The sequence below is a fragment of the Pleurodeles waltl genome, chromosome 6, assembly GCF_031143425.1.
Source record: "Pleurodeles waltl isolate 20211129_DDA chromosome 6, aPleWal1.hap1.20221129, whole genome shotgun sequence".
NCBI classification, from domain to species: Eukaryota; Metazoa; Chordata; class Amphibia; order Caudata; family Salamandridae; genus Pleurodeles; species Pleurodeles waltl.
The window spans coordinates 434,113,379-434,138,546 of record NC_090445.1 but is presented as its reverse complement, the minus strand read 5'-3'; the positions used below and the strand labels follow the sequence as shown (position 1 = coordinate 434,138,546).

Below are 25,168 nucleotides of genomic sequence, written 5' to 3'. Positions count from 1 at the left end.
TGATTGGGAGTAGGGGGTTTGATCTGGGTAATCTCTACATCCATCTGGGACTAAATGCACTTGGGCTTTATACAGGTCCACAGTAGTGGAGTCTGCATCTTGCCTAGTCACTTGCACCCCTTTGCCAGGTGTTTTATTCGCAGCAAGTCGCATCACAGCCCATGCATGTTACCTCCTTGTACTGTTATCTTAACTAACTGATTATTGTACTTAGACGAGGGAAAGTTATTGTACGCTCACATCCCTTGAGTTGACTGGCCTTCATTTGTGCGCATGAAGGGGTACGTGAAGGGGTCAGAGAAGGTAAATCATAGGGCCTCTTTGTCTCACACATTCATCTTTCAAGGGCCTGGGCTTTTGGCACTAGTACTCCTGCCTATCTTCCTCGCGTGTGCCAATATTTCTAGGGCTAACTCTAAGCCACGGAATTGCACACATACAATGCTTGTCGTTGGACTCCTCCCATACCGAACAGTCTATTATCCTGTTGTCTCCTACCACGCCGATACCTTCAGTGCACATACACATTTTAGAAAAGTATAAGACGATACATGCCAAGCAAGTGGAAGAAGGTAAGCACTGTTAGACTTTACCTAAGTTTGGTTCAACATGCTTTCCCTGTCCAGCCGAATCACCAGGTTCAGCACTGGAAACCTCCCCCTTTCTTCTGGCACTCAGGTCATCAGGTGGAGTCCGGTCAGTGCCTGCCTGTTCACCTAACAAAGACAATCTCCAGAGCACAATGCACTAAGGTCCTGCAGTGCGAATACTTGATCACTATCTACTGGTTGCAACCAGTAATTTTTGTGACCAGTAACTATTTTTAGGAGCCAAAGTATGCATTAATAGGTTGGTTCTTAAAACGTCAAATTTTAGTGGGTCACAATCCAACCTGCTGCATGAATATCAATGAGGTAGGCCACAAACTGTGACTCACTAGGATTTGAGGTCACCACAGGGATCGTGGCTTGCTGGAGCTCAATGTTTGTGATTTCATTTCAATGAAGCAAACTTTTTTTTAAATGCAGCTCATTTTCCTTAAAGGAAATGGCACTGTTTAAAAAGAAAAAACTTTTTTGTTTTTTAAGAGTTGGCAGTAGTCCCATGGACCACTGCCTTCTCTTAAACAAACATTTTTTTTGCATCCTCAAATGGGCACGGGTCCCTTTGGCAAATTCGTTGCCACCTCCTTTGCGGTATCAGTTAAATGTCAACGTTTTGCAACCAGATTTCTGTTGCAAAACATTTTTACAACCAGATTTCTGTTGCAATTTTTTTTTACATTAGATACCTATTTCGTGTTTGGAAGGGACACCTACAACATGCCCCTTCCAGATATGTAATCAATATCCATTCACAATCCTATTTTAGGAGCTGAAAAATACATTTCTGATTTTCAAAAAGGGATTAGTACATGATGAAAAGCATTTTAACAGTCACAAACGCCACATTGGAGTGTTTGCACCATTAAAATGTTAAGCACATCTAGCCCCAGTCTCTGTAAAAGAAAACACAACACTCAGCATAGCCAACAAAGTCTAACAAGTGTTTAATGCAACATAGCCAGCAAGTCACCAAAATAATGCAAAGGCAACTGATGTTTCAACAGACTAGAGCTTTGCCCTTGATCAGCTGCAGCATATAACACCACTACATTTCAGAAATGTTTATATGTTTTCTTTCAATGCAAGTGAATACGAGCAAGAACACATGACAAATAGAAGTTTGCAGAAAGTTAATAATGGTCAGCTGCCAGGATCTTCTCGTGAGAAGGAATGTGAGAAGACTGAACGAAAGATATATAAGTAAGACTAACAGAACCTGACTCCACCATACATTAAAAGCACATTTAAAATGTGCGGGAATGTGCAATAATACTTAGGTTTTAGTGATCTTTAAGCTAGAAGAAAAAATTACATTGAAATTGAATAATACAATTTAACAGCACACAGCATTTTCACAGTAAACACATATGCATTAAGGCACAGAAATGAGTAAGTTCACGTTCTCAACTCCCAACAAAATTGTCCGGTTTGCCCAGCAACCTCTGCTTTCAGTTCCAAGTCTTTGTGAAGCTTAAGTGGATATTCTTTTCCAGTATGGACCCCTTCCACCTGGAACTCTCTGTCGCTGTCTCTTAGATCCATTACCGCTCATATTTGGCTAAGGAAGAGCTAAAAACCTTTCTAGTTGACAAGGCTCACACATAACACCACTTCGGCATTTACTTCACGACATTGTTTTTTTCCTCTGCCAAGGAATCCACTGCGTGTTATTGCACTTCACAAACCCTATATGGCATGTGCAACTAGATGAATATCTGTTGCATAATCAAAAAAGGGTAGTGGAAGATCTGGCTGGGCCTCATTCCTTTGAGAAGGATCGCCCCATGTTCACCGTTGGGGGTGCCACAAGCACCCATTTGTATAATGCTCACCCCGATACAATGGGGTTGGCTCATAGTACCTGTATGAATGCTCCTTTGGGGGATGGGGATCTAGACTGCTAAATTCCAGGGACAGACAGGAGGGCCACAGTTTGTTCACTGGGGACACTGCATCTGCTACACTGCAAATGGCTGTCACCACACTCGGGCGAGGGAATGCCCACTTGTTAGTCAAGAATGGATTGTGCCACCTTCATTCTTGGTTATCAAAACCCGGCACACATTTGACTTTGGAAGGCAGAGTGCTTGCAAGAGGTTACAACCAGGGCCCGGATTAGGAACACAAAGCAGCCCTGGCAAATATCGTCAGACCAGACCCCAAAGGGTGCGTAGCAACCGAGCCTGACTACTACAAGAGGGATTTTGTTTTTGGGGAGGGAGGGAGGCTCCCCTCCTCAAAGAAAATTTGGGAAAAAAATTACAAAATGGTGTGTTTTTCATTATATATTCCATTGTCTTCATTTTTAACTATAGTAAATAATGACCGTACAGAGCACCAGGATACGGCAATCTTTATTGGGGTTCTTCAAAGATTCCCTCACTATCTTCCTCCAACAGGCCTCTCATTTCCCCATAGCGCCTCTCTTACATGTGCTTCATTTATTTTAAAGCTTCTCTCTTAACAGTGTAGGGTGTCGGAGCACTTTACATCACACACACACATACATACAGTGAATCATACATATGTGAGTCAGTGTACAGAAAATGTCATAGAAGACAAAGGGGACTACAAGGTGTAGGATTCACATCATCCATACTGGTAGGCATTGTTTAAGAGAGCTTGGTCTGGGGGAGCATAAACTCAGGATTCAGAATGTAACACAATGGTTAGGGTTGGCTTTACTAATAACAATTTATTTCCAAACAAACAAACCGTTTTTAGCAAAATTAGGATAATCAAAGACTGGGAAAAAATATAACTTTCTTACTTGAACCATACAGTTTATATCTATGCTAGATTATGATTGTAATTTGTGAACTAGGCAGTAACAAAAGGATCTCTTCACAAAAGCAGTATCCTCTAAACTATGCACATACAATGCTGTTTTGTGATCTGTAAAGTACACTTTCTTTACAGCAGGCATATTAACCCTCTGCACTACCTTAGATGTGTCAAAACTACCACTAGACAGAACTTCATCTCTCTTTAGCAGGTCTAATAATCATCAGAATTATTTTGGCACTTTTTTTGTTGCCTGAAAACTGTTGGAAATACAAGGAACTCTACAGTGCTTTTAAAACTGCTGCACTAGTAAAACTCCCCCCCTCCCCCAGTAACAACATTGGACCCCCATCCTGGTACAGCCAGTCGGCTTGGTTACAACTGCATGTTGCTATTCAAAGTATGAATTTAGCATTAGTGGGTTTCAGGGTAAGAGGCCAGAAGTGTTACAGAACATAGGCCCTTGTGTAGCAACACATGTCGCCTTAGACACACAATGGTTAAGAGTCTTTGGCACATCAGGCTCCTCCTTACTGTAGCAATGGCAGTATCGAATGTAAATTCTGTTCAAACGTGTTTGTCTAATGTTTAGCTAGAGATTATCAGTAAAAGAGATTAATAAACGCAGCATATACATTCATCCATGCTAGCACCTTTCATTTTGTCGCTGCTCCTTGAAATGTTTGTGGGGTGAATCTGGGGAAAGTGCTTAAGTAATAATTCTTTTGACGATGTGCTAACATTTTAAACTGCTGTTTGCTTTTACTTGTTTCTCGGACTTTTAAGCAATGGCCATGAAAGGATGTCAGATTTATGTTTCGGACTATAAATAAGCAATTGCATGCCAATATGTAACTTTATTACACACTGCACACTAACAAGTATGTGTAGCATCTGTAGACAGTTCTAGCCAACAAGACTTCCTTTCTTTATCAGGTGTTTGAAGCCATACTTATGATTTTAAAACGTGGTACTACAAGTCCCAGAATGCACTACTTACAGAAAGCCATGACAGGCTGACTTAGCCACACATGACCTGGGACAACTTGGCAGCCAAGACTGAATTTTGTTATTTGTAGTTCTAAATTAATTTTGGATAAAGGAACATCACGAGAATAAGAAGGCAATGAAGAACAAGCTTTGACAAAGCCAATAGGTCTCACCTTTGAGACCTATTAGATTTGTCAGTGTTTTAGCCGTGCTACGCAGCATCCCCGATGCTGTGCAGCATGGCTAAATAAGAAAAAAAGCCTATGAGGCGGCCAGCTTCGCCATTTTTTGTAGGGACACACACCACAAGCCTGCAAAATTACACAGCTGCTCTTTGTTGTTTGCTTAGTTGGATTGACAGACACAAAGAAAAAAATGCACAAAAGCGTTTTTTGAAGCTTCGGTGGGAGGAGGAACGTAGAGGGTGCAGGTAGCGGTGAAGCAACGCGGAGGACAGGGGTTGGTGAGGGGGAGCAACGGTTGAGAGAGCAAGGTAGTGCGGCGGCAGGGTAGGAGCACACTGTAAGAAAGTAATGAAGGTGAGGTGGAGAGAAACACATGGGCGACTGAGAGCAAAATGGAGTGGAGGGTTACATGTGGGAGATAGCTGGTAAACACATGCGCTCTCATTGACTGCTTAACAAAAAAGTAGTGCAAAGTAATACTTGAAAAGCAAACAGTGTAAGCATAGAATTCACGCAGTTAAAAAAAATTGTAAAGAGGACATGCTCAATGGGATGGACAAACACACAATTGCAGGAAGAGGAACGAATAAGAACCAGGCAAAGCAGATTGACAGGAAAGCAAACCAGTGGTGAGCAACGGGCGTGTTCCTAGCGCCTGTACGTTCTCGGTAATTTCACAATATGCCATTCACAGCCAGTCTGGTAGGCTCGACCTAAACACACGAGTGGACGAGATACTCGGCTGGCAAGAGTGCACGCGAGATCACTGCTGCATCGACCTGCTTTGACATATCCAAAATGGAAGATTCCAGGAGGACGACCTACAGGTCACTGGTGATGAAGGGGAATGTCGCCCCAGCCCTCTGCTTATTCGCCTACAGGAGGTGCTGCAGCCCTGGGACAGATGGAGAGGGAGCGAGAAGCACGTGGGTGACAGAAAACAACAGGGGTGCAAGGGGAGAGAAGTACACATGGGAGATAGCTAGAAAACACATGCGCTCTTGTGGGGTGCTTTACCAAAAAGTACTGCAAAGTAATACTTGAAAAGCAAGCAGTTTAAGCACAAAATTCACCAAATCAAAAGATACGGCAAACCAATCAAACGAAACGGGAAAGAGGCTATGCTCCATGAGATGGAAAAACACAAAATTGCAAGCTGAGGAACGAATACGAAGCTGACAAGTGAGTGTAGCAGGAAAGCAATGGCCAGGGACCTAGCCCCTGCATGTGCTTGGTAATTCTACAATATGCTATTCGTGGCCAGTCTGGTAGGCTCGACCTAAGCACACAGAGTGGCGAGATACTCACCTGACGAGTGCACGCGAGATCACAGCTGCATCGACCTGCTCTGCCACATGTCGTAAATGGAAGATTCCAGGAGGACGACCTGCAGGTGACTGGTGATGCAAGGGGAATGTCGTCCCAGCCCTCTGCTTATTCACCTAGAGCGAGGTGCTGCAGCCCTGGAGCAGGTGTGGAGCAGCCCTGGGCGAGGCCCTGCTCGGGAAGCATGCGGCAGGTCTGGTCTCTCTCCCCAGACCAGTTCATTCCACTGCTGCTCTTCATGTCAGGGCAGCCCAGGCCAGCGGTGACGCACCGCTGTGGGATTCGGAGCCACCTGCGCCGCTTCTCGTGCAGGGAGAAGGACCAGGCGAGCTCGCGGAGCAAAGCGCCTGCCTGGAGGCCCTCACAAGACACGAACAGTGCTGCGGTGCCGCTGCTCACAGCGCAGGTAGCAGGGCCAAGTGAGCTGTCTAAGCAAGGCGCCTGTCTGCCTTGAGGCCTAAACTAGACTTAAAACACACATCCACACGGCAGTGGGATCCGGCTGCCTCCCTGCAGCGCAGGTAGCAGGGCCAGGTGAGCTTTCTGAGCAAGGAGGCTGCCTTGAGGCCAGGCTAGACCTGACACACACATGCACACTGCAGCTGAGGCGTCTGCCTGCCCCGCTTCTTTGAGCACAGGCAGCAGGTGAGCTTCATGAGGTGGGAGCCTTCCCAGGGTCCCACCCTACACCCAGACTCGGGCGCTTCTCCTCCTACCTCAGCACAAGAAGTCCCAGGTGAGCTGCCTGAGCGAGGAGCCACCATAGCGCTGACACGCGCGCACGCTGCACTGGGCGCTTCTGCTTCCAGCACAGGCAGCAGGCCTAGGTGAGCCCCGTGAGCAGGGAGCCTGCCCTCTGGCGCAGGAGGATATGCTGAATTCTGTCCCATCGTGGCCTGCTTACCTTGAGTCACTGGCTCATTAACACACAAACAAGGAATGACACCGTGTGTTCCTCGGAGCAGGCGGCAGAGAGCTGAGTGGCTCCAAGAGCGAGGGTGGCACCTCCGGGTTTCCGTATTCTACCCAAATCCCCGCATCTACCTCTAGCCTGCCGATGGCCGACGATGTACCCTGGTTGGACCTGCCCGACAAGTGGACCTACGGGGTCATGCCTGATGGGAGAGTGTTCTTCATCAAGTAAGTCCCGTTCTTTTACAATTCCTATGTCCATTAAAAATGTAGTCAAACCGAATATCGTATTTAAAAGTTGCCCATTCCTTTCATATGTTTTTATTCGCTTTGATGTTATAATTGCTGTTTCTTTATTTTACTGTTTGGGGAGCGTGGCCTGTGTCTTTTTTTTTTATTGCAGTTTGTCTGCCCCTTTCACATTTACCTGAATAACTTCTTAATTCTGGCTCTGATATGCCCGAGGGGATGACACGTTTAACGTGACGTCCTATGTATAGGCCAACCAGAAATCCCATTGTATACAATCATACAACGTTATCCAACACAAAACGTGGTTTATCTGCCATTAGCCCCATAACATATGATACCCCAAACCAGTCCTGGCTTTTTCATCAAATGCGCGTTGTACTCTGGGACATGTTGTTTTGCTTTTAACAGTGCTGTCGGCTAAAAGCCAAGACTTTGGCTGGCTGAAGTTGTGACACGCATCAGACCAATTGCCAGTTATGGTAATTTATCATATAGTATCACATTACTGGCATGTTATGCTAGAGTAGTGGATTTTAGGAACAATTTCTACCCAATTGTTGATGTCATCACGGTTCCGGCTTCAGTTTAGAGGAATGCTGTTACTATAAAACCGGAGCAGAGATCGTAAATTTCCTATGTCCGTGCCTGAGTGGCTCATCCAGTTTTAGCGTTTCTTTGCATTATGGTACTTGTAGTCCCGTTTTTTATAGTACAAAACTAGGACTAAATGTACCAGAATAAAATTTAAAAATGTGGGCAGAATAACCTAATCCCACAGGGTTCACGGATTTGAGGATTATGTCACAGTGCTCTGTTTATATAACTCTGACATCAAAATGTTTTGTTGATTTAGTCCTGCACTCTCTTAGAAGGTGCAGCTGGACTTTGGAAACACGCAAGTGATTTGCACAGTCTCTGCAGCTTCATTGAATATCATTTTCAATGACTTGAGGCTTCTGTATAAACTGGTCACAAATTTGGGGCCTGATTACACGTGGTCATTTAAATTGCGATACTTGCGCAAACAAACACCTGTTGGTGGTAATTACTTAGGGCCAGATGTAGCAACCGGTTTGCATGTCGCAAACTGCGAAAAACGCAGTTTGCGACATGCAAAACGGCCATCGCGATGCAGATTCACATTTTGTGAGTCGGTACTGACTCGCAAAATGTGAGTCCGACTCGCAAATAGGAAGGGGTGTTCCCTTCCTATTTGCGACTGCATCGCCATGCTGAGTTGTTTTGTGAGCGCGAAAGCGGTCGCAAACCAACTTGCAGTTACCACCCACTTGAAGTGGGTGGTAACGCATTCGCAAACGGGAAGGGGTCCCTATGGGACCCCTTCCCCTTTGTGAATGTCGCTGAAAATAATTTTTCAGAGCAGCCAGTGGTCCAATGGACCACTGCCTACTCTGAAAAAATGAAACCAAATGGTTTCATTATTTTTTTGAATTGCAACTCGTTTTCCTTTAAGGAAAACGGGCTGCAATTTAAAAAAAAACAAAAAACTGCTTTATAAAAAAAAAAAAGCAGTCACAGACATGGAGGTCTGCTGTCTCCAGCAGGCCACCATACCAGTGAGTGTAGGGACTCGCTATGGGGTCACAATTTGCGACCCACCTCATTAATATTCATGAGGTGGGTCTTTGCGACCCCATAGCGAGTCGCAGAAGGTGTCTGAGACACCTTTCTGCATATTATTTTGCGAGTTGCAATTTGCAAGTCGCAACATTTTTTTTAGCTACATCTGGCCCTTAGTGCGATAAAGTTCGTACCCTTAAATTTCGGCAGAGCAAACCTTTTTGGAATTAAGCTCAGTATTTGCAGGGGTATAGGAAATAAAATCTGTGACCCCCCCCTCCCCCACACACACGAAAAAATATGAAAAGGTGCTATTTAGCACGCTCAATAAATACCAGATTTCTTGGTGGCGGATTTTATCGAGAGCCATCCAATCGGGGCCACCTGTAATCATGTCCTTTAATGACAATTATAACAGACTGAGAATTGAGACTCCTGCGCAAAAGCCGATCTGAGTTGTGCGGACTTTAGCTGCCCAGTATGATACAGCATGCGCCACCTGGTATATTTTGCCGGGTCCAGCTTGCCAAAATGTTATGGGGAAAATCTTCCTGTAATTACCGGGGTGTGTGGATTTTTGTGTGGTAAGCATCAAACAAGGCATATTATTTCCAGTTGAATGGAAAAAATAACTTTGTAACAGGTGTCACCTGCGCACTTGTAATGCGGCCATTTGTGTTTGTATAATAAAACCAACTGATGTGTGAAAATCACTAATTTGTTTTTCATAAATCTGTATGAGTCCACTGACGAGGTGGCGTTCAACCATGTCATCTGTCATTCCTCGGTTCTACTGTACATTTATAGATTTTTATATATATTTATTGGAGTTAACATCATATATAAGTATTGATAGTTGTTTGCAGAGTGCACGAATACCCAAAGGTGTCTTGGCACTAAAAGGAGCCCTACCACCGACCCGTAAAGCTGAAGGAGCATAACCAGAACCAACAAGGTCCTAACGCCCTTTGGCTGATCTGGAAAAAAAAACCCAGATTTTAAGCAGCTTTCTAGAACCCATGAGATTTGGATGGCCTCTCAGTTGTCCGGGCAGGCTATTCCACAGTTGGGCTGACAGTAACTTGAATCTTCTGCCTCCCCAGCTACATTTTCTGAATTTACAAAGGCTGACCAATCTGGCACTAGAGGATCTTAACGCTCTACTGGGAATATACCAGACAAGACTTTCCTTGAAGCATTTTGGAGAAGGTCCATACAGAGTTTAATGAACATGGCAAAGGGCCTTGAACTTAATCCTCGAGTAAACGTGACATCACATCTTCCACTAAGTCTCGCAGACCATGATTAAAACTGAGCAAGAAAATTCGTACCCCGAGCGAACCTCAGTTTATGCAGGTGTGAGTTGCAGGGAGTTTACTGAACCTGCTAGTACCACGTTGAACAAGGTCCGACTTCTGCGATTTTTAACCCAGGTAGAATTGGCAGGTTAAATCTACCCATATTTACAGGACGACACTGTGTGGAAAATCCAGAGATTTGCACATTTTGCTACAGAAGTAGCATTTTAAAAGGGTTCAGTTGTAATATGTATACCCTGGGGTATCTGCTTCTATTGAATGAGGTAAATATTGCATCTCGTACAGAGACCACTGGTAACTTCTGCCTAAGTGTCTCCCTTTTAGGTGTAAAGATGGATGGCCTCAGTGCTTGTGTTGACGTGTCTAGGATACTGATGCGGGGAAGCATCACATTCAGTTTCTTTTCTCTCTCCAGAACATTGAAGCTGTGGACCACCATATTGCATGGAAAACACAGTGTTGGACATTCCACTGTTGTGGTTCAAGATCTCTCTTTCTCGAAGAATCCACCATATTAGGCTTTGCCACCTCTCTTACTTCAACTGCTCTCTTCTGCAGGGGTTCCCTTTGTACCCTCTCCTTTTCAACATCTCTTTGAATTTTATATCAACAGTTTTATTTATACTGCATCAACCTCCAATTCTACAATGATAGCACGGCACCTGATGTTTTTGTTTCTTCTACTGTAAGACCAATATGAGGAACTGGTGCTTGGTTGAACCCAACGTAAACTAGAATGGTCTCTGGTTAGTTCTATCCAACTCAGTTTATTTTCATTGGACCCAGAAGTGCCCTACTCAGCGTTTTATTCCATCCTCCTTCCCCAGAAATTGAATCCCAATCTTTGATTCAAACTACTGTCCCATCTAAGGAATGCCTTGCGTTGTGCCACTTTGGTTCAGATGAATCTAATCCTTACGTTTAAACTTCAGTACCAAAGATGAGAAAAATAATGTTTTGGGAGCTTCTATTAAATGCTCCTCAGATAAATTTCACCTCCGGTTATCCATACCTTGTATGTGATTATCAGAAACGTCTCCCATGAGTAATTCTTCTTTAGGTTCCCCACACCAATTCGACTTCCTGAATTCCAGTTTTATGCTAAGATCCTTACAAAGTCTTCTTGCCTTTTTTTTTCAGAAGGCTCAAACACTGCTATATGTCTGACTTATCTCTGTGACATATTGTGTGACCTAAATATTGTTTCCCATTATAATTTTAAGGTGCATGTCCTCGACTACAAATGCATGCCCTCATAGGACCCAGTACAACCACACCCCTGCAAAGATGCTAATGTTCTTTTATTAGGGTTTGCTCAGTACATCAGCAGTGTCGCTGAGGGTGAGCATGATAGCATGCTGTCCACATATTTAAACTTATTAGACCTATTGAATCATAACACTATGACCATTAACATGATTAAGTGTGAAGTCCAGGTCATCCATGTGACTTTTTGATGGATTACACAATTGATAGGTTTATGAAAAGGCCTAGTTACTTACTGGTTATCTTCATTATTCAGGGTCAAGTTTGCCTCAACACTATCCTGAAGTACTATAATGAGGAATATGGACGACATTATGTGACCAGATTCATTAGTAGTGATCTTCATTCCTGTCTCCAGGTTCACCCTCTCAATAGAGATAGGGCGGTGACAAGGAAGACAAACACAGTCGTAATGACTTCATAAATTACTGGTGATGTTTATTACTCTGAATCTAAGCTTTCTTTGTCACAGATTTTACTTGCCCTCCTACATACATTAAGAAGGGAATCCTAATAAAATGTTTACTTTCACATTCAGGGCGAAGAGTAAATGAAGTATCACAAAACCAATATTTCCAGCACAACCTCTATTTTGTCTGTTTTCACTTTCCATCATTATGATCTACGGCACATTATTTTATATAATTTCTGTATTGTTTTCTTAGATTAAACTGAATACTTAATCACATTTTATTAATATCACTTGTATGAGTACATATTTTCCTCCTTACCTCAATGAATTAGCAAAATATGCTCATTAAATCTTTATCAAGATTGTTTTCTAAAACTATTAATTTATTACTAAAATCACCCAGCCCCTGCCTGTGGGCATTCACACACTCGTATCTCTTTCATACTTCTACAAAATACTATTCTCTGGACAGCAACAACAGAACTCAAAAAAGAGCGTACAGCATCTTGAATGTCTTTCTACACTTCTGGTCCTAGTCTGGTGAATCTAAAACAAATTATCAATGCATGTTTTAGTGGTCACTATTTCCATTCATCAACCTTCTTCAGCTCCAATATTCACTTGAGTTGCTTTAACCTCTGCAGGGTTCAGTAGTTCAGTACTTATTTTCTGTACAGCATATTAAAACCATTGTATCAAACACTGTATCATAGATTGTAAATTATTACATCTTATGAAATAATTATATGTTAAGTTCAAAAACTGCTTCAAGCTCTGTCTAATACACAAACACCCAGAAAAATGTATGTGCACACTTAACCCTTCAATAAAGGAGTGTACACATCTGATGAGGATCTGTTAAAAAAAGAGATATAAAAGCCACAAACCCAAAGTCAGATCAGTTATAAAGATACACACTCCATAATTACTCCACTGAGTTGATCCCAGTAAGCTTTCAACCAAATCTGTTTCTTCTACCACCTCAAAACATGGGGTAATTATACATTCTGCATGGTACAAATGCCAACCTAGTTTTTGATTTACAGGGCACTTTAAAGACAACAAAGGACTTAACTAAACTTGTAGACTTAAATGTCATGCCATGTCATGTCGTCATGCATGACTTCAAACAGCACAGATAGCCCTGATCCTTCTTGATACACCGAGAACAAATTACCAGGGATTACCTCATCCAAATACAATATCCAGCTCAGCTCATTGGCATAACCAACAAACTTGCACTGATACTAGTTCCACTGCAATAATCAAACTGTCCAAGAAAGGAACTTTGTTGAACTTAGCCCTTTTTGCAGAGTCTCTCCTAGATTTTTGCCTTTACCCCTCTTTCTTTGCTGAATTTGTTATTGTTGGCTTAATTACTCTGTGCACTTTACCACTGCTAACATGCTTGTGCTCTCTGCATAAATCATGGTAATAGTAGCCCACACATGCAATTTACTTATAAAACCCTTGTGTGTGGTACTGCATGTACCCATGGCCTATAAATGAAGTGCTACTAGTGGGACCACATCACTCATTCTGCCACTCACTAAAGTAGCCTTTTAACATGTCTCAGGCCTGCCATTGCAGCATGTAGTTCAGTTGTAAACTGTCCTTTTGACCCGGTGAAATAAACATTTTCCAGGCATAAAACTTCATTTTAGTACTTGAAGGTCAACACTAATGTAGGATCTAAAGGCTCATAGGGCAGGGAGCATGGTATTTAAAATATAGAACATGTGGGTTTAAAATTAACATGTCCTTGTGGTGAAAGACTCCTGACTTAGTTTTTCACTACTGTAAGGCCTATATCTCCCTTTGGCTAACACTGGGCTCCCTTATTCCATTTATTAAGTGCTTACTTTGGATTGGGAGCAGATAGAGCTATGCTGTTTAGACTTGATTGATTTGTAATTTCAAATCCTCTACATAAATAAAGTCACAATTCTGGAAATGTCACTTTTAGAAAATTGGCATTTTTTTTACCCCAGGCATTTGTGCCTCCTGCCACTCCCCAGGTCACATTCTTGTGAATAGCTCTGGTGTTGCAGTTTATCTAGTCCTCTGAGACACTCCACACAAAGGGGACTAGTGTGTGGGATGGATGGGTCATCCTGCCAGGATGACTAACTGCGCTCTGCCCCACTTACACTTCAAAGAGCTTGTCTCCAACACACACAAAGGAACTTGAGACCAGTCTTATGTCACCCTAGACCGTTTGGAGCCTTGACAGGGGAGGGAAAGAGCTTTCCAGAACCTGAAGTGGGGGTATGAGAAGAAGTCATCACCCCCACCACCCCTCCCACACACACACAAAGGCTGGCACCAGATATAAATACTGGACCAAAACATGTAGACCTGTGCAAGTTGCGGAAGAAGGACTGCCCTGCTGCCAGAAGACTGCTCTGCTGCTTGGAGGACTGCTTTGGTGTGTGAGAAAAAAGGCTGGACCAATTTGCTTTCATCCTAGGTTAACTAGAGTGACTAAAGTGTCAGTTGGCTTGACCTTCTGTGAGAGCTATAGGGACACAACAAGCCTCAGAGGTCTTCTGCAGTGGTCCTGAAACTGGACCTGTCTGAGCTCTGTTGCTGGCATCTGCTGGAATGAGTCCCCGATCCCCTGGCGGTGCTTCCCAGGCCCTGGACCCTTGGCTGTTTCCGGAGTGGATTCCTCCCTGCCTAACTTTGGGCTCCATCAAATCCGATGCAGCATGATGCAGCTTGATGCAGGGCCCTGAAACTCAGCCCCTCACAAGTCCTGATTGGCTGCTTCATCAGAACTGATGCAGCCCGATACACAACCTCTCATCACAGCACCTGATCAGCAGCCTCATCTGAACCGAAGCAGTGCGATGCAACTTTGTCCTTGGGCTGGCAACCTTACCTTCGGACTCCTCGAAAGATCCCACCATCATACCACAATTCAATAAACCATCCTCTGACCCAGACATGCTTTCCAACTGCAGACCCATCTCTCTCTTACCATACCCCTCAAAGGTCTTAGAGCAAATAATCAACTGATGCCTTATCGACCACATCAGCTCCCTCCAGTTCCTTAATGCCACATAGTCCAGATTCAGGCTTAGTCACATTACAGAAACAATTCATTGCCATAAATGGCACCTGCATTATCCTTGACAGAGAGAGTATGAGTGTGATGTCTCCTCTATCGGTCAAGATCCACACCACTAAAACAATTTCACCACCCGCATCATTGAAGTAGCTAACTCAAATGAAAACCAACTGTCTCAACAATGACAAGGCAGAAGTAGTGATTTTCCCACCTCCTCATATGACTCCAGCTAGTGGCCCGCTGGACTTGGACTTTCACCTAGAACCCACGCCAGGAACCTCTGAATAATCATCAACTGCAAATTGAACATGAAAGCACAAGACAACGCTGTCCCTGCATCCTGCTTCCACACCCTGACCATTCTAAGAAAGCTCTTCCAATGACTCCCAAGCAACACTAGATAAACTGTTACTCACACCCTTGTTGCAATCAAGTTGAACTATGGCAACAGCCTCTACTCTAGGATCACCAAGCAGCTCAGTAGAATACTAAAAACCATCCAGACCTCAGCAGTCAGACTCCTCCCAAACTACCCACACAGAATTCCCGTTACAGGGAACTATGTTGGCTCCTGATACACAAATGCGATCAAGTCATACTCCTTGCACACGCATTCAAGGAAATGCACACCTCGGGCGTTGCCTACTTGAACAGTCTCATGTCCTTCCACCAACAACCCAGACACCTTCGCTCCACAGGACTCCTACATGCACACATCCCACACATACACAGAACCAGATCAGGAGGACGGGCTTTCCCTTGCATTGCTCCAAAAGTGTGTAACTAACCTCCCACTCCACACTAGAGCCCCTTCTTCTCTTAAATTCTACAAGGAGCTCAAGACCTGGCTTTTCAATTAACTAACCTAGCATAGACTGTGCTAGACACACAACTTCTTAGCGCTAGGATACCTTCAGTGGTGCACATAACAACACTTTGCACACCTTTTAGAAATACTTACCCCTGGCATAAAACTGATTGAAAAATCACAGAACCTTCAGGAAGAAACTAAAGACTCACCTCTTCTTTTAATTGCTCTAAGCTTTATTCATGCCTTTAACTCAAACTCCCAGGGTTCCTTTCTCAGCATAGCACCAGGAAGCCATTTCGATAGCAGAGTGCCTTTTAATTTTTTTTTCAGTTCAAAAGTTTCTCAAAAAGTGAATGGTTTGTGCAGTCAAATATTTCATTAGTGTAGCTTACATAATGAACATCCAAGGGGACTTTAGCTAAATAAATTACATAACATAAAATATAACTGTTGTGGGGTGCCCAACCAGTTCTCAACAGACTGGTATTTGGTCTGGCCCTTGTTGTTGAGGACAACAGGACCTGGGGTTCATACACCCTCTGGGTAAACCAATCGGGTGCACAGACAGGAAGTCCTATTCCCCAGTGAAAGACATTGGATTACTATTTGGGTGCTGGGTGACTATCTATATCAAGGAATAATCCCAGACCTGGTTAGGGTGAACCCTTAAAGTCACTGTATGAACCTGAGCTCCACCCCTTGGTACCATACAGGCTTAACTCAGGGCAATGTCTTAAGTTTTTATGCAGTAACAAAACAGTGAGGAAGTCAAATTAGAAAAATGTAATAAATATTGATAACTAAATTGACACCAAAATGGCAAAAAATAAAGTTTAAAGTAAAAATAGCACCAAATAGTGCTAAGCGCCAAAGCGGGTCATTTGAGTGTTTAGACTGGAATCTAGGCACGGTTTCAGGCTGAACATAGAGGAGCGCAGGTCGCATAAACAAACCACGTTTGACCGGGTCCGACGTTTTATCTCGCGACTTAGCCTAAAAAATAGGGCAAGGCAGCAGGCTGTGTTTAAAGAGGGTACCATGACTTCAGGTAGGCTTTGGATGAGGCCTTGGTGAAGGCGTTGGTTTAGGAAGCAGAAGCTTGAAGTGGGGATAATGTAATTTTGCGGCCAGGGCAGTTCTCACCAGTTGAACACTTTTAGTGCTTCGCCCGGTTAAGATTACTACACTCAGATTTAGGGCCTGATTTAGAACTCTGCGGACGGGTTACTCCCTCAGAATGGTGACGGATATCCCAACCGGCAAAACCCAAATCCCATAGAATGTAATCAGATTTAGATTTCGGCAGATGGGATATCCGTCATCGTTGTGACGGAGCAACCCATCTGCCAAGTTCTAAATCAAGCCCTTAGTTTCTTTTTCAGAGTTTGGAATCCTCCAGTAGGGCAAGCCTGAGGGCCAGACACTTTATCACTGAGGTCCTTCTGATTTGGATTTGCTGCTGCGGAGAAGCTCAGAGTGGGCTAAACCTGTTTCTTGGTCTATGTGGCAATGCACCCCTGGCGGATTGGCTTGACAGGTTAGTCCTGGTACTCCAGAGGTCTTCAAGGCCAAAATGTTTCAAGTCCCAGGTTTTCAGGGATGGAAGGAGAAGTCCAGCCAGACACAGACGATGATTCCAGAACCTCAAGAACAGCACTTTGGGGTCAGCACCCCCGCTCCAGTCGAGGCCACCCGCAGTGTCCAGGTCTAGTCCAGTTGGTACTAGTCAACTGGAAGTTGCAGGAAAAGGTCTCTTGTAGCTTTTCTTTTTTTTAAGTAGCCTTGTGGTCAAACAGAAGGCCAGCTAACTGACCCTTTGAGTCCACTTCTATTTTTTTTTTATGGATACAAGAAGGAGTAATTTCAGTCCTTCAGGGCCTCTCTCAGGTCACAGACAGCAGGTCTAGTACTTTTTTCTTCCTCAAATCCAGTAGTGTTCTGAAGATGGTGCCCAGGTATGCCACATGTATTCATGGCATTAGGTTGTGGCTGAGAGTGACTCCTGTCACCTTCCTGACCAAAGGGGTAAAAGCTCCCAGGGGTAAAACTATCCACTTTTGCAGCAGGTCATGGCCACCCTAAAGCAAAAAATCCCATGGTGCCCCTTTCTCATAAAATCCTAAATGGTGAAACCATTCCCCCTTTGTGCGGGCAGAGCCTGTGCACCCACACAGAGGTGTGGCCAAGGTAATGAGCAGCCCCTCTTCTTTGGTAACTAGACCAGTTCAAGTGGAGCTACCTTACTCCGGTTTGATGCCTACCTTATTGAGAGGACAAAAGAAAAGACCAGTCAAGGAGTCATCTGACCTCTGCTTGTTACGAGGGAGGACCCTTTGAACAAAAGGACATTCCTGGGCACCCCCCAACTTGTCATCCTGCAAGAGAATCAAAAACATCTCCCCACACCCAGGCCTTTGACTCTGGTCTGTGAACAGTTTACAAACCTCAGGTCCATTCACCAGCTGTTTGACAGTTGGAAGGTTCATGTAAGTGAACCTCCAGAAGTGTTAAACAGGAAAAAAGTAATTTTCCCAAAGTTATTTTTCCTACATGTGTATGAAAAATCAGGCTTCTTCGTTAGGCCGGGCTGTAAATAAATATTCAAATTGGTAGTTGAATCATCTCCCTAGCTTTCCTCTTTCCTGAAATAGTAAAATTAATATTTAATAGTGGTTCCCAATGTTTCTCTAAGGCCCAGCTGGCTTTCCTACAGTGAAAAAAGCTTTTGGATGCTAGTCACTGTTAAGACATGTTAACTTTAAATTTCTATATTTCCCAATTTTAAATATCATATGCCCTGCCATGTCGGTACATAGTGGTGACCTATTAATATTTAAAAGGGAGGTTTTGACTTATCAAAGTCAAAAGGGTTTCGTTTGAGAGATTCAGTTGCAGTTTTTACTACATTCAGGCTACACTGGCAGGCCTGAAGCCATGTTTGCACTGGCACTATAGTAGATAGCACAAGAAGTGCTGCAGTCTACTAGTACCATTTAACTGTCAGGCTTTAGGTACATTTTGTACCATATACTTGGGGGCAAGTTAAATATACCAATTAGGAGTATGCCGATTCGACCATGTTTAAAGGTGGAGCACAGTCACTTTAAGACTGGTCATCAGAGGTAAAGTGCACAGTGGTCTAAAGTCAGCAAAACAGGGAAAGATCTCGGAGGGAGAGAGGGTGGAATATCACAAAAAAGATGGTCATTTCATACACTCCTCTTTCCACTGCCCTGGCTGACTGGCATTTGAGGGACCGCAGTTTAAAAGGAGGACACCTTTCTCTGAGAACGTCCGATCCGGAAGTGCAGTTGGACAGAGGAGCAGGCTGAGGCGTCAAGCAGAAGAGAGCCAGCAGAAGAAGGTAGGGTGGCTAACCATCCTGTTGGAGTGTTCGCCAGCACACAGCTTGTGTGAGACACCAAATGTCTTGCCTTTTGCTGCTCACAACTGCCTCACAATAATAGGACTCACAGAGCCTCTTACCATGGTGTCTACATATGACCATTTCAGCAGTCTGTGAGCTGTGAAGAGGTACCTGTCTGTGGCTTTTGGGAGAACCTAATGAACAGGAGTGATCCTGTACAATGTAACTTTAGGAACTGGCTCTGGTACATTGCATCTGGGTGCACAGCTTAGGAACAATTTTACTTGCTCTGGTAATCATTTACTTGCATAGAAACAAGAATCTAAACCATTCTTGATGCTCAGTGAGTAAATGCTTACTTGACTAACTATTTATTTTTTCCCAGGCAAGTACTGTCACAGCTGTAGTTTGCATCTGGAAGACGCATATCAGAGCATTTGTAGATGCTGACACACCTGCTGAAGTCCTAGGCATCTGAACACTTTCAACATTTGTAAACGTGCTGGTTATAAGAGCCTCTTTGGCAGTTTCAATGCCCTGAGAGCTGGAAACCACAGAACAATCTGAAAATCAAGATGACCATTATAGGTCCTCAAATTGAAGAAAATTTATTGCTGTACTCTAAGCCCATTTTGTTATTCTGAAGATTCATAGGAAGAATGGACCTGTTGACTGGTCCTTGAATTATGCGTTGTTTGCCCTTAGGATGAGCTCATTCCACACAATAATCCCTGCTATTAAGTCAGCTCATGGCTGAGGAATTCATTTGAATAATTGGCCTTTTTATAGTTTATAAGACTGCATTAGAAGATTTTACATTGTTAGTGCATTTCAACTAGGAAGTCCAGCCCCATGACCCTCAGTGGGACACCATTTATTATTTGTTTGTGACAATTGATTGTGACTAGTTGATTGAAACAAAGGACATCACTGTAAAAGTATCATTTTGAAATGCCAGGCTTTTGTTGATTTTAATTGAAATAGCTTTTATAGTTGGATGTGATTGAATCGACCCTGTTAGTTACCTTTCAGACATCTACTCACAGTGGTAATGGGTATTTATTTTTTTCTGCACATTTTTGGGAATGACCTATTGTGGCGGGATGAAGATTAAATATATTGATTCAAGTGCAAATAAATGATGACCTCATTAGAATTGTCTGTGCTGTCCACAATTAAGGGCATTTCCTCCTGAGATCTGATATTTGGTGGAAGGTAGGGTTGAGGGGCGAGACTGCAGTTTCTGTTGTTCTAGTCATCAAAGTTTCTAGGTAGGGCCTGCCCTTTTGCTTGTCTCTGATTGCTGATTCGGCAAGGCTGAAGACAGCCATGTGCAGAGTTCTCGCACTGCATTGTACCCTTCGTTTGCATACTCTTGTTTGGAGCCAGCACCATTGCTACTTACTGTAGATGTCCTCACCCTACATAAAGGCTGTGTTTGAGGAACAGCAAGAAAATGACATTTGAGAGTGATCCAACCCAAACTGGTTTTGAAATCTTAGTGGATAAACATCCTCTGTCTGGAAAATGTGTACCCAAGAGGGATCCAATTTGGGTGTATAATAACTCAATAGAGCACTTGGTCGGATAATATGCTATTGTTGGTGTTTTGCTGAGTTCTATGCCCTTCCACCCCCCACCCCCCCTCCACACACACACACATGCTCCTTGAGACAGCTTTGACTCCTCATCCTTATTACCCTCCCGATCAAATACAGAAAGGGATGCACTTGTCCCAGTTTCCAGAGCCATAATGGGATGGAACCCATGATACCAGTGACAAATTACCTCAACCATCACGGATGGCTTATTAGCCCCAGTTCTCCCTGTGAACCCCACCTAATTGGCAGCAACTGGTGTATGATCTGCAAGTTCCAGTTGAAGCTGTATTTAACAGAACAATGCGTACAGCTTAAAACAGGTGTTACATGCACAATACAATGGCAGATACATTTGTGAGAGTAGATATTGACACCGTGTCCTAAGATCAGTTGAGATATCTGTGTTTGGAGAGAGGGTGGACGGCTCCCAGAAACCAGCGTAGGGAGATCCTAGTAGATTGTGTTAGAGGCCAGTTATTATATCTGTGATAGGGAAGATAGTATGCTAGACTCTGGAGATGGTTCCATGATAGGAACCCATGGATGGAGTGCTGCAGTGTCAGGATCTCTTAGCCCAGGGGCACAACCTGAGAGTGTCTCTACATTTGCTTTTCATTTCTCTTGCCCTGATTTCAAAGGAAACACTGACACTGACTCCAGGAGTCATCGTTCCCTTGAGTATGTTAAGTGAGACCCTGAATTTGCAGTAGCATTCTAAAAGTCTAAGTTTAAAGGTGACCGGGCAACTCCAGGACAAACACACTGTCCCACTTGGGCAACACCTGTCAGACTTCACATAGAAAGAGAAAACTTACAGTATTGGCTGAAAAGTCTTATGTTTGTATAAGAAAACAGGTTAGGCCCCACAGTTAACTGTAGGTCTGGCATTTCATGCCATTAGGATTGATGTGCTTTAGAGTATAAGGGTTACCAAAGGACTGGATCATCATTGCTCTAAGAGAGTAAGAAGCGCTCCACAGCCTGTTCTAAACTGGAGGGTAAGCGTGGGCCAATTCCCAAGAGCACAAGTGAGGACACAGGCAGAAAGAAAATTGGGTTCCAAGAGAGTAATACAAGGAAAGGGAGGACAGGAAGGTTCTTCCAAGCCTAACTGATAATTTGCTATAAAAGAGGCTTTCAGGCGAACTACACTGTACCTGCTGCACCCATTACAGCAAATATGTTGATTACAGACGTGGCGACCCGAGAGGGCCCTGTGGCACTCAACTAAGTAGCAATGAACATTTGGGAAAGCAACCCTTATACTCTAAAGCACATCAATCCTAATAGCATGAAATGCCAGACCTACAGTTAACTGTGGGGCCTAACCTGTTTTCTTATACAAACATAAGACTTTTCCTGGATGAACTTGAAGTGTTGATAGTGAGTTGAACTGTTGTGCACACCTGTGCTTTAGATAATCTTAGTGAACTGCACCTGATCCTAATCTGTGCCATGTCCAGTGTTCACCACCAAGGGTTGTAAACGTTTCAATTTTTAGGGGTGGGATGTGTACTCAAAGGGTGTATTGCCTCAAAAAGGATTACATCCTTGTGGCTAGTTTCCCTAATTGTGCTGTCTGATATTCTGGCATGCTTTGTGATCAAAGTACTTTATTTTAACCCAAAAGATAAACACTTAGCTAAACAATACTTTATGGTGTCTGTTGATTAAATGCTGCTTTCTGAGCACTTACCTCTCCCTCCCCTTCACACGCTACCCTACTTATAACCCTTTGACTACTTTTCCTCATACTCTGAAAGTCGAGTATGGAACTGGTGTTCTTGGGCTAGTTTGCAGAGCATTGTAGGGAGGACCCCCATGACACAAGTTGCAAATTACCTCAATCATCGCTGTTGGGCCCCGTCGCCCGGTATGCCTGGTGGCCCCTGAAAGGGATCTGACACCACCATTACCATCCTGTAACATAATGGACCATCATAGAAGATTCTATCCATGCCCACTAATATCTCCAAGATGAAAAGAAGTCTCCCTCCCCCTCCCCCATTTCCTCCATTCATTGTAGAAGACTAGCGACCTGAAGTTCCTGTAAGGTAACATTTCACTGCTCTACAAAACACTGGGCTAAATCAGTGCCCTACCATATGAACCCTACGTTATCATAGAGCATAACATCATAGAGGATCATATACCATCAAGTCTCAGATGGGAATTAGGGATTATCAATGGAAAGCACTGATTCTTGGGAGGTGGAGGTTTTACAACAGAACCATTGGTTCTCATTTTGATGCTGCTGCTTACAATTGTAACTGTTGTTAAAAAAAAAAAAAAATTAAATGATCGCAAGAGGCTTAGAACAGTGTGTAAACATGCCATAGAAGAAGTGCCCATATGGATTCTCCTGATATTTCCTGGGTGGCATTCTGGGACTTACGGATTTGGTTATGCTCATAGCAGCTTTTGTGATCTAAAACTACCATGTATAGTATGTTAATATTTTTATATAGACTGTAACATCTTTTCCACTTTGCATACTATGATTTAACATTTCATCTCCTAATGTATCCTGTTGTGTACAACCCTGAGTTCGAATAGAATTTGCTAATCTTGAAGTACTTTAAAAGAGCCATTCAGTGAGTGATGTCACAATTCATCTCAAAGTTTAAGCACACTTCATCCAACAAAGCAACATTCTGGAGTGGTCATTGTTGTTGACTGTTAGTGATGCAGGACTGGCTTACTGAAAATGCTTTTTTCTCTGGATGACTCCTTTAAAATTGTGTGATGAGAGTCATCTTCAAAGCAATCTGAGTGAGAGTGTGGGGATATGCTTTGATAAGACAGAATAGCCATGTGACAGAGATTTTTTTATCCGTGTTCGAATAGTCAGACTTTGAAGACGATACTTGACGATTTTTGGGCTGGTAAACATGTAACTTAATGGGTCCTGGTGCTACTTTTGGTATATTGCAGAAGATTACAAAGGCACCCTGTCCTAAAGTGGAAAAAAAGGTAGCTATATATGGTGACCAGTCTGAATGTGTCTAAAAAGAGACCTTTCCCAGGGCTGAACAACCAGACATGGGTCCAAAACTCCCATAGTTTGCCGAATTTCATAGTGCCTCATAGCAGATCTTTTCAGCTCCTCTTCTTCTCGTATAAGGCATCCAAACAGCAGCGATGTCTCCTTAAGGGCAGAGGAGCATTGCCCCCCTTTTGCCAGTACAGCAAAAATGAAAATAAAACGGTAATAAAACTATTTTATTACCGTTTTATTTTTCAGTGCAGCCAGCCGAGCCAATTTTTGGGGCAGGGACATCACTGCTGACTGGCAGCAGGGGAGTAGGAGTGCTGGGCACTCAATTTTAAAGTATGCATATCACTTTGGCCGGAAGTCTTGCAACGGCAAGCCTGACATGCACACTTAAAACCTCTCCACCCGAGCTGTCTTAGACAACTGGTTGGAGAGCAGGCACAGGCCCCCAGGGCCTGAAGGAGCAGCACCTCAGGGCACTCCAGCCAATCCTGGTGCTTCTCTCATGCTGCCTGAGGGGGCCCCCTTGCTGCCAGACTGCAGGACGGAGAGAACCAGAGTGGGTAATTTTTCTTTTTTAATTTACTGTGCCAGGCAGTGTGAGTAATTCGCACTGCCTTCAGCCTTCACTCCAGAGCTCTTAATCGTAACCCATTATGAACACTGTTTATAACGGACCACGTTTGAGAGTTTTGGGGTTGGGCCTAAGGGCATTCCTGATCGCTCCACTACTTCGAACAAGAAGCATCCACCACTGCATCCAAAACGCTATTTTTCCCAAGATCTACCCATTTTAGTAACTGAATAAGGTTTGTCAAAGACATCGGCTACTGATTTAATATATTGAATCCATGGGATTAAATGACCGTGGTCGCACATTAAATGATTTGTCTGTTCAGTGAGGTAGTTTGTTGGACCAAACTGGCATCCGTAGAAGCACAGGGGCTAGTATGATACAGTCCTCGACTTAACCGAGTCTCACTTTCTCATGGACAATCTAGTGGGGGCTGTTTAGTGGTAAACCTAGAAGGTGCCTACATTAGTATTTTTCTTTGGCTCCTAGATTATTCACATGGCATTGGCCACAGGTGCCAGGCCTCTAGGACAAGATGGGCAGGTATCTTCTTCTGTATATTTCCAATGAAACATGGGTTGGCTAATCCTCTATATTTGCAGCAAACTCAAACAAAATGCCCACTAACTCTTGGAATCTCTGTTGCCTAAGGGAGAGGCAAGAGGACCAAGAGCTAAGGGAATTGAAAGTTACTCCCAAATACGAAAAATTACTTACTTTCCTAATGCGTTTCCCTTTAATTTGTATTAATTTAATTTTTGGGTTCTTGAGCCACATGTTACAAACAAATCAGGCATCTTTGTATGGCAAACATGAATGTATTAACTCATTCGAGTGTGTATGTGCAAGGCTTAGGGCCTAGGAATCTAATAGTTTAGAGGGTGATAATAGCTAATAGTGTTATTATTTTAGAAGCAGGCTCGCATTAGTCACACCCGCAAAAATAATAAAAATGCAGCAGAGAGGAAATGTTCATTCAGCTGTCCAGAAAGCTATGGGTAGAGGGAAACATTACAAGGCCATCTGGCCCAGCACAGAAGCATTTTTTGATACAGGTACTTGCCTTTCGGGCATGCATCTGACTGGCATTGTTTGTTCTGTGATGCGGATACAAG

The 25,168-nt window shown here is 43.5% G+C and overlaps 1 protein-coding gene and 1 long non-coding RNA gene across 6 annotated transcripts in view; one reads left to right on the top strand and one right to left on the bottom strand.

The window, feature by feature from the left end:
• LOC138299856 (uncharacterized) overlaps window positions 1-6,346 on the bottom strand; it is a 42,481-nt gene extending 36,135 nt beyond the window's left edge. Inside the window, exon 1 of the long non-coding RNA XR_011204841.1 lies at window positions 5,873-6,346. This is a non-coding gene — a long non-coding RNA (uncharacterized lncRNA). The remainder of the gene's footprint in view (window positions 1-5,872) is intronic.
• A 289-nt stretch (window positions 6,347-6,635) lies between these two features.
• Window positions 6,636-25,168, top strand: part of PLEKHA6 (pleckstrin homology domain containing A6) — a 527,946-nt gene continuing 509,413 nt past the window's right edge. For all 5 annotated transcript variants that reach the window (XM_069238499.1, XM_069238501.1, XM_069238498.1 and 2 more), the window contains exon 1: window positions 6,636-7,030. In XM_069238499.1, the coding sequence (XP_069094600.1) occupies window positions 6,948-7,030 (83 nt within the window). In that variant the 5' untranslated portion in view covers window positions 6,636-6,947. The remainder of the gene's footprint in view (window positions 7,031-25,168) is intronic.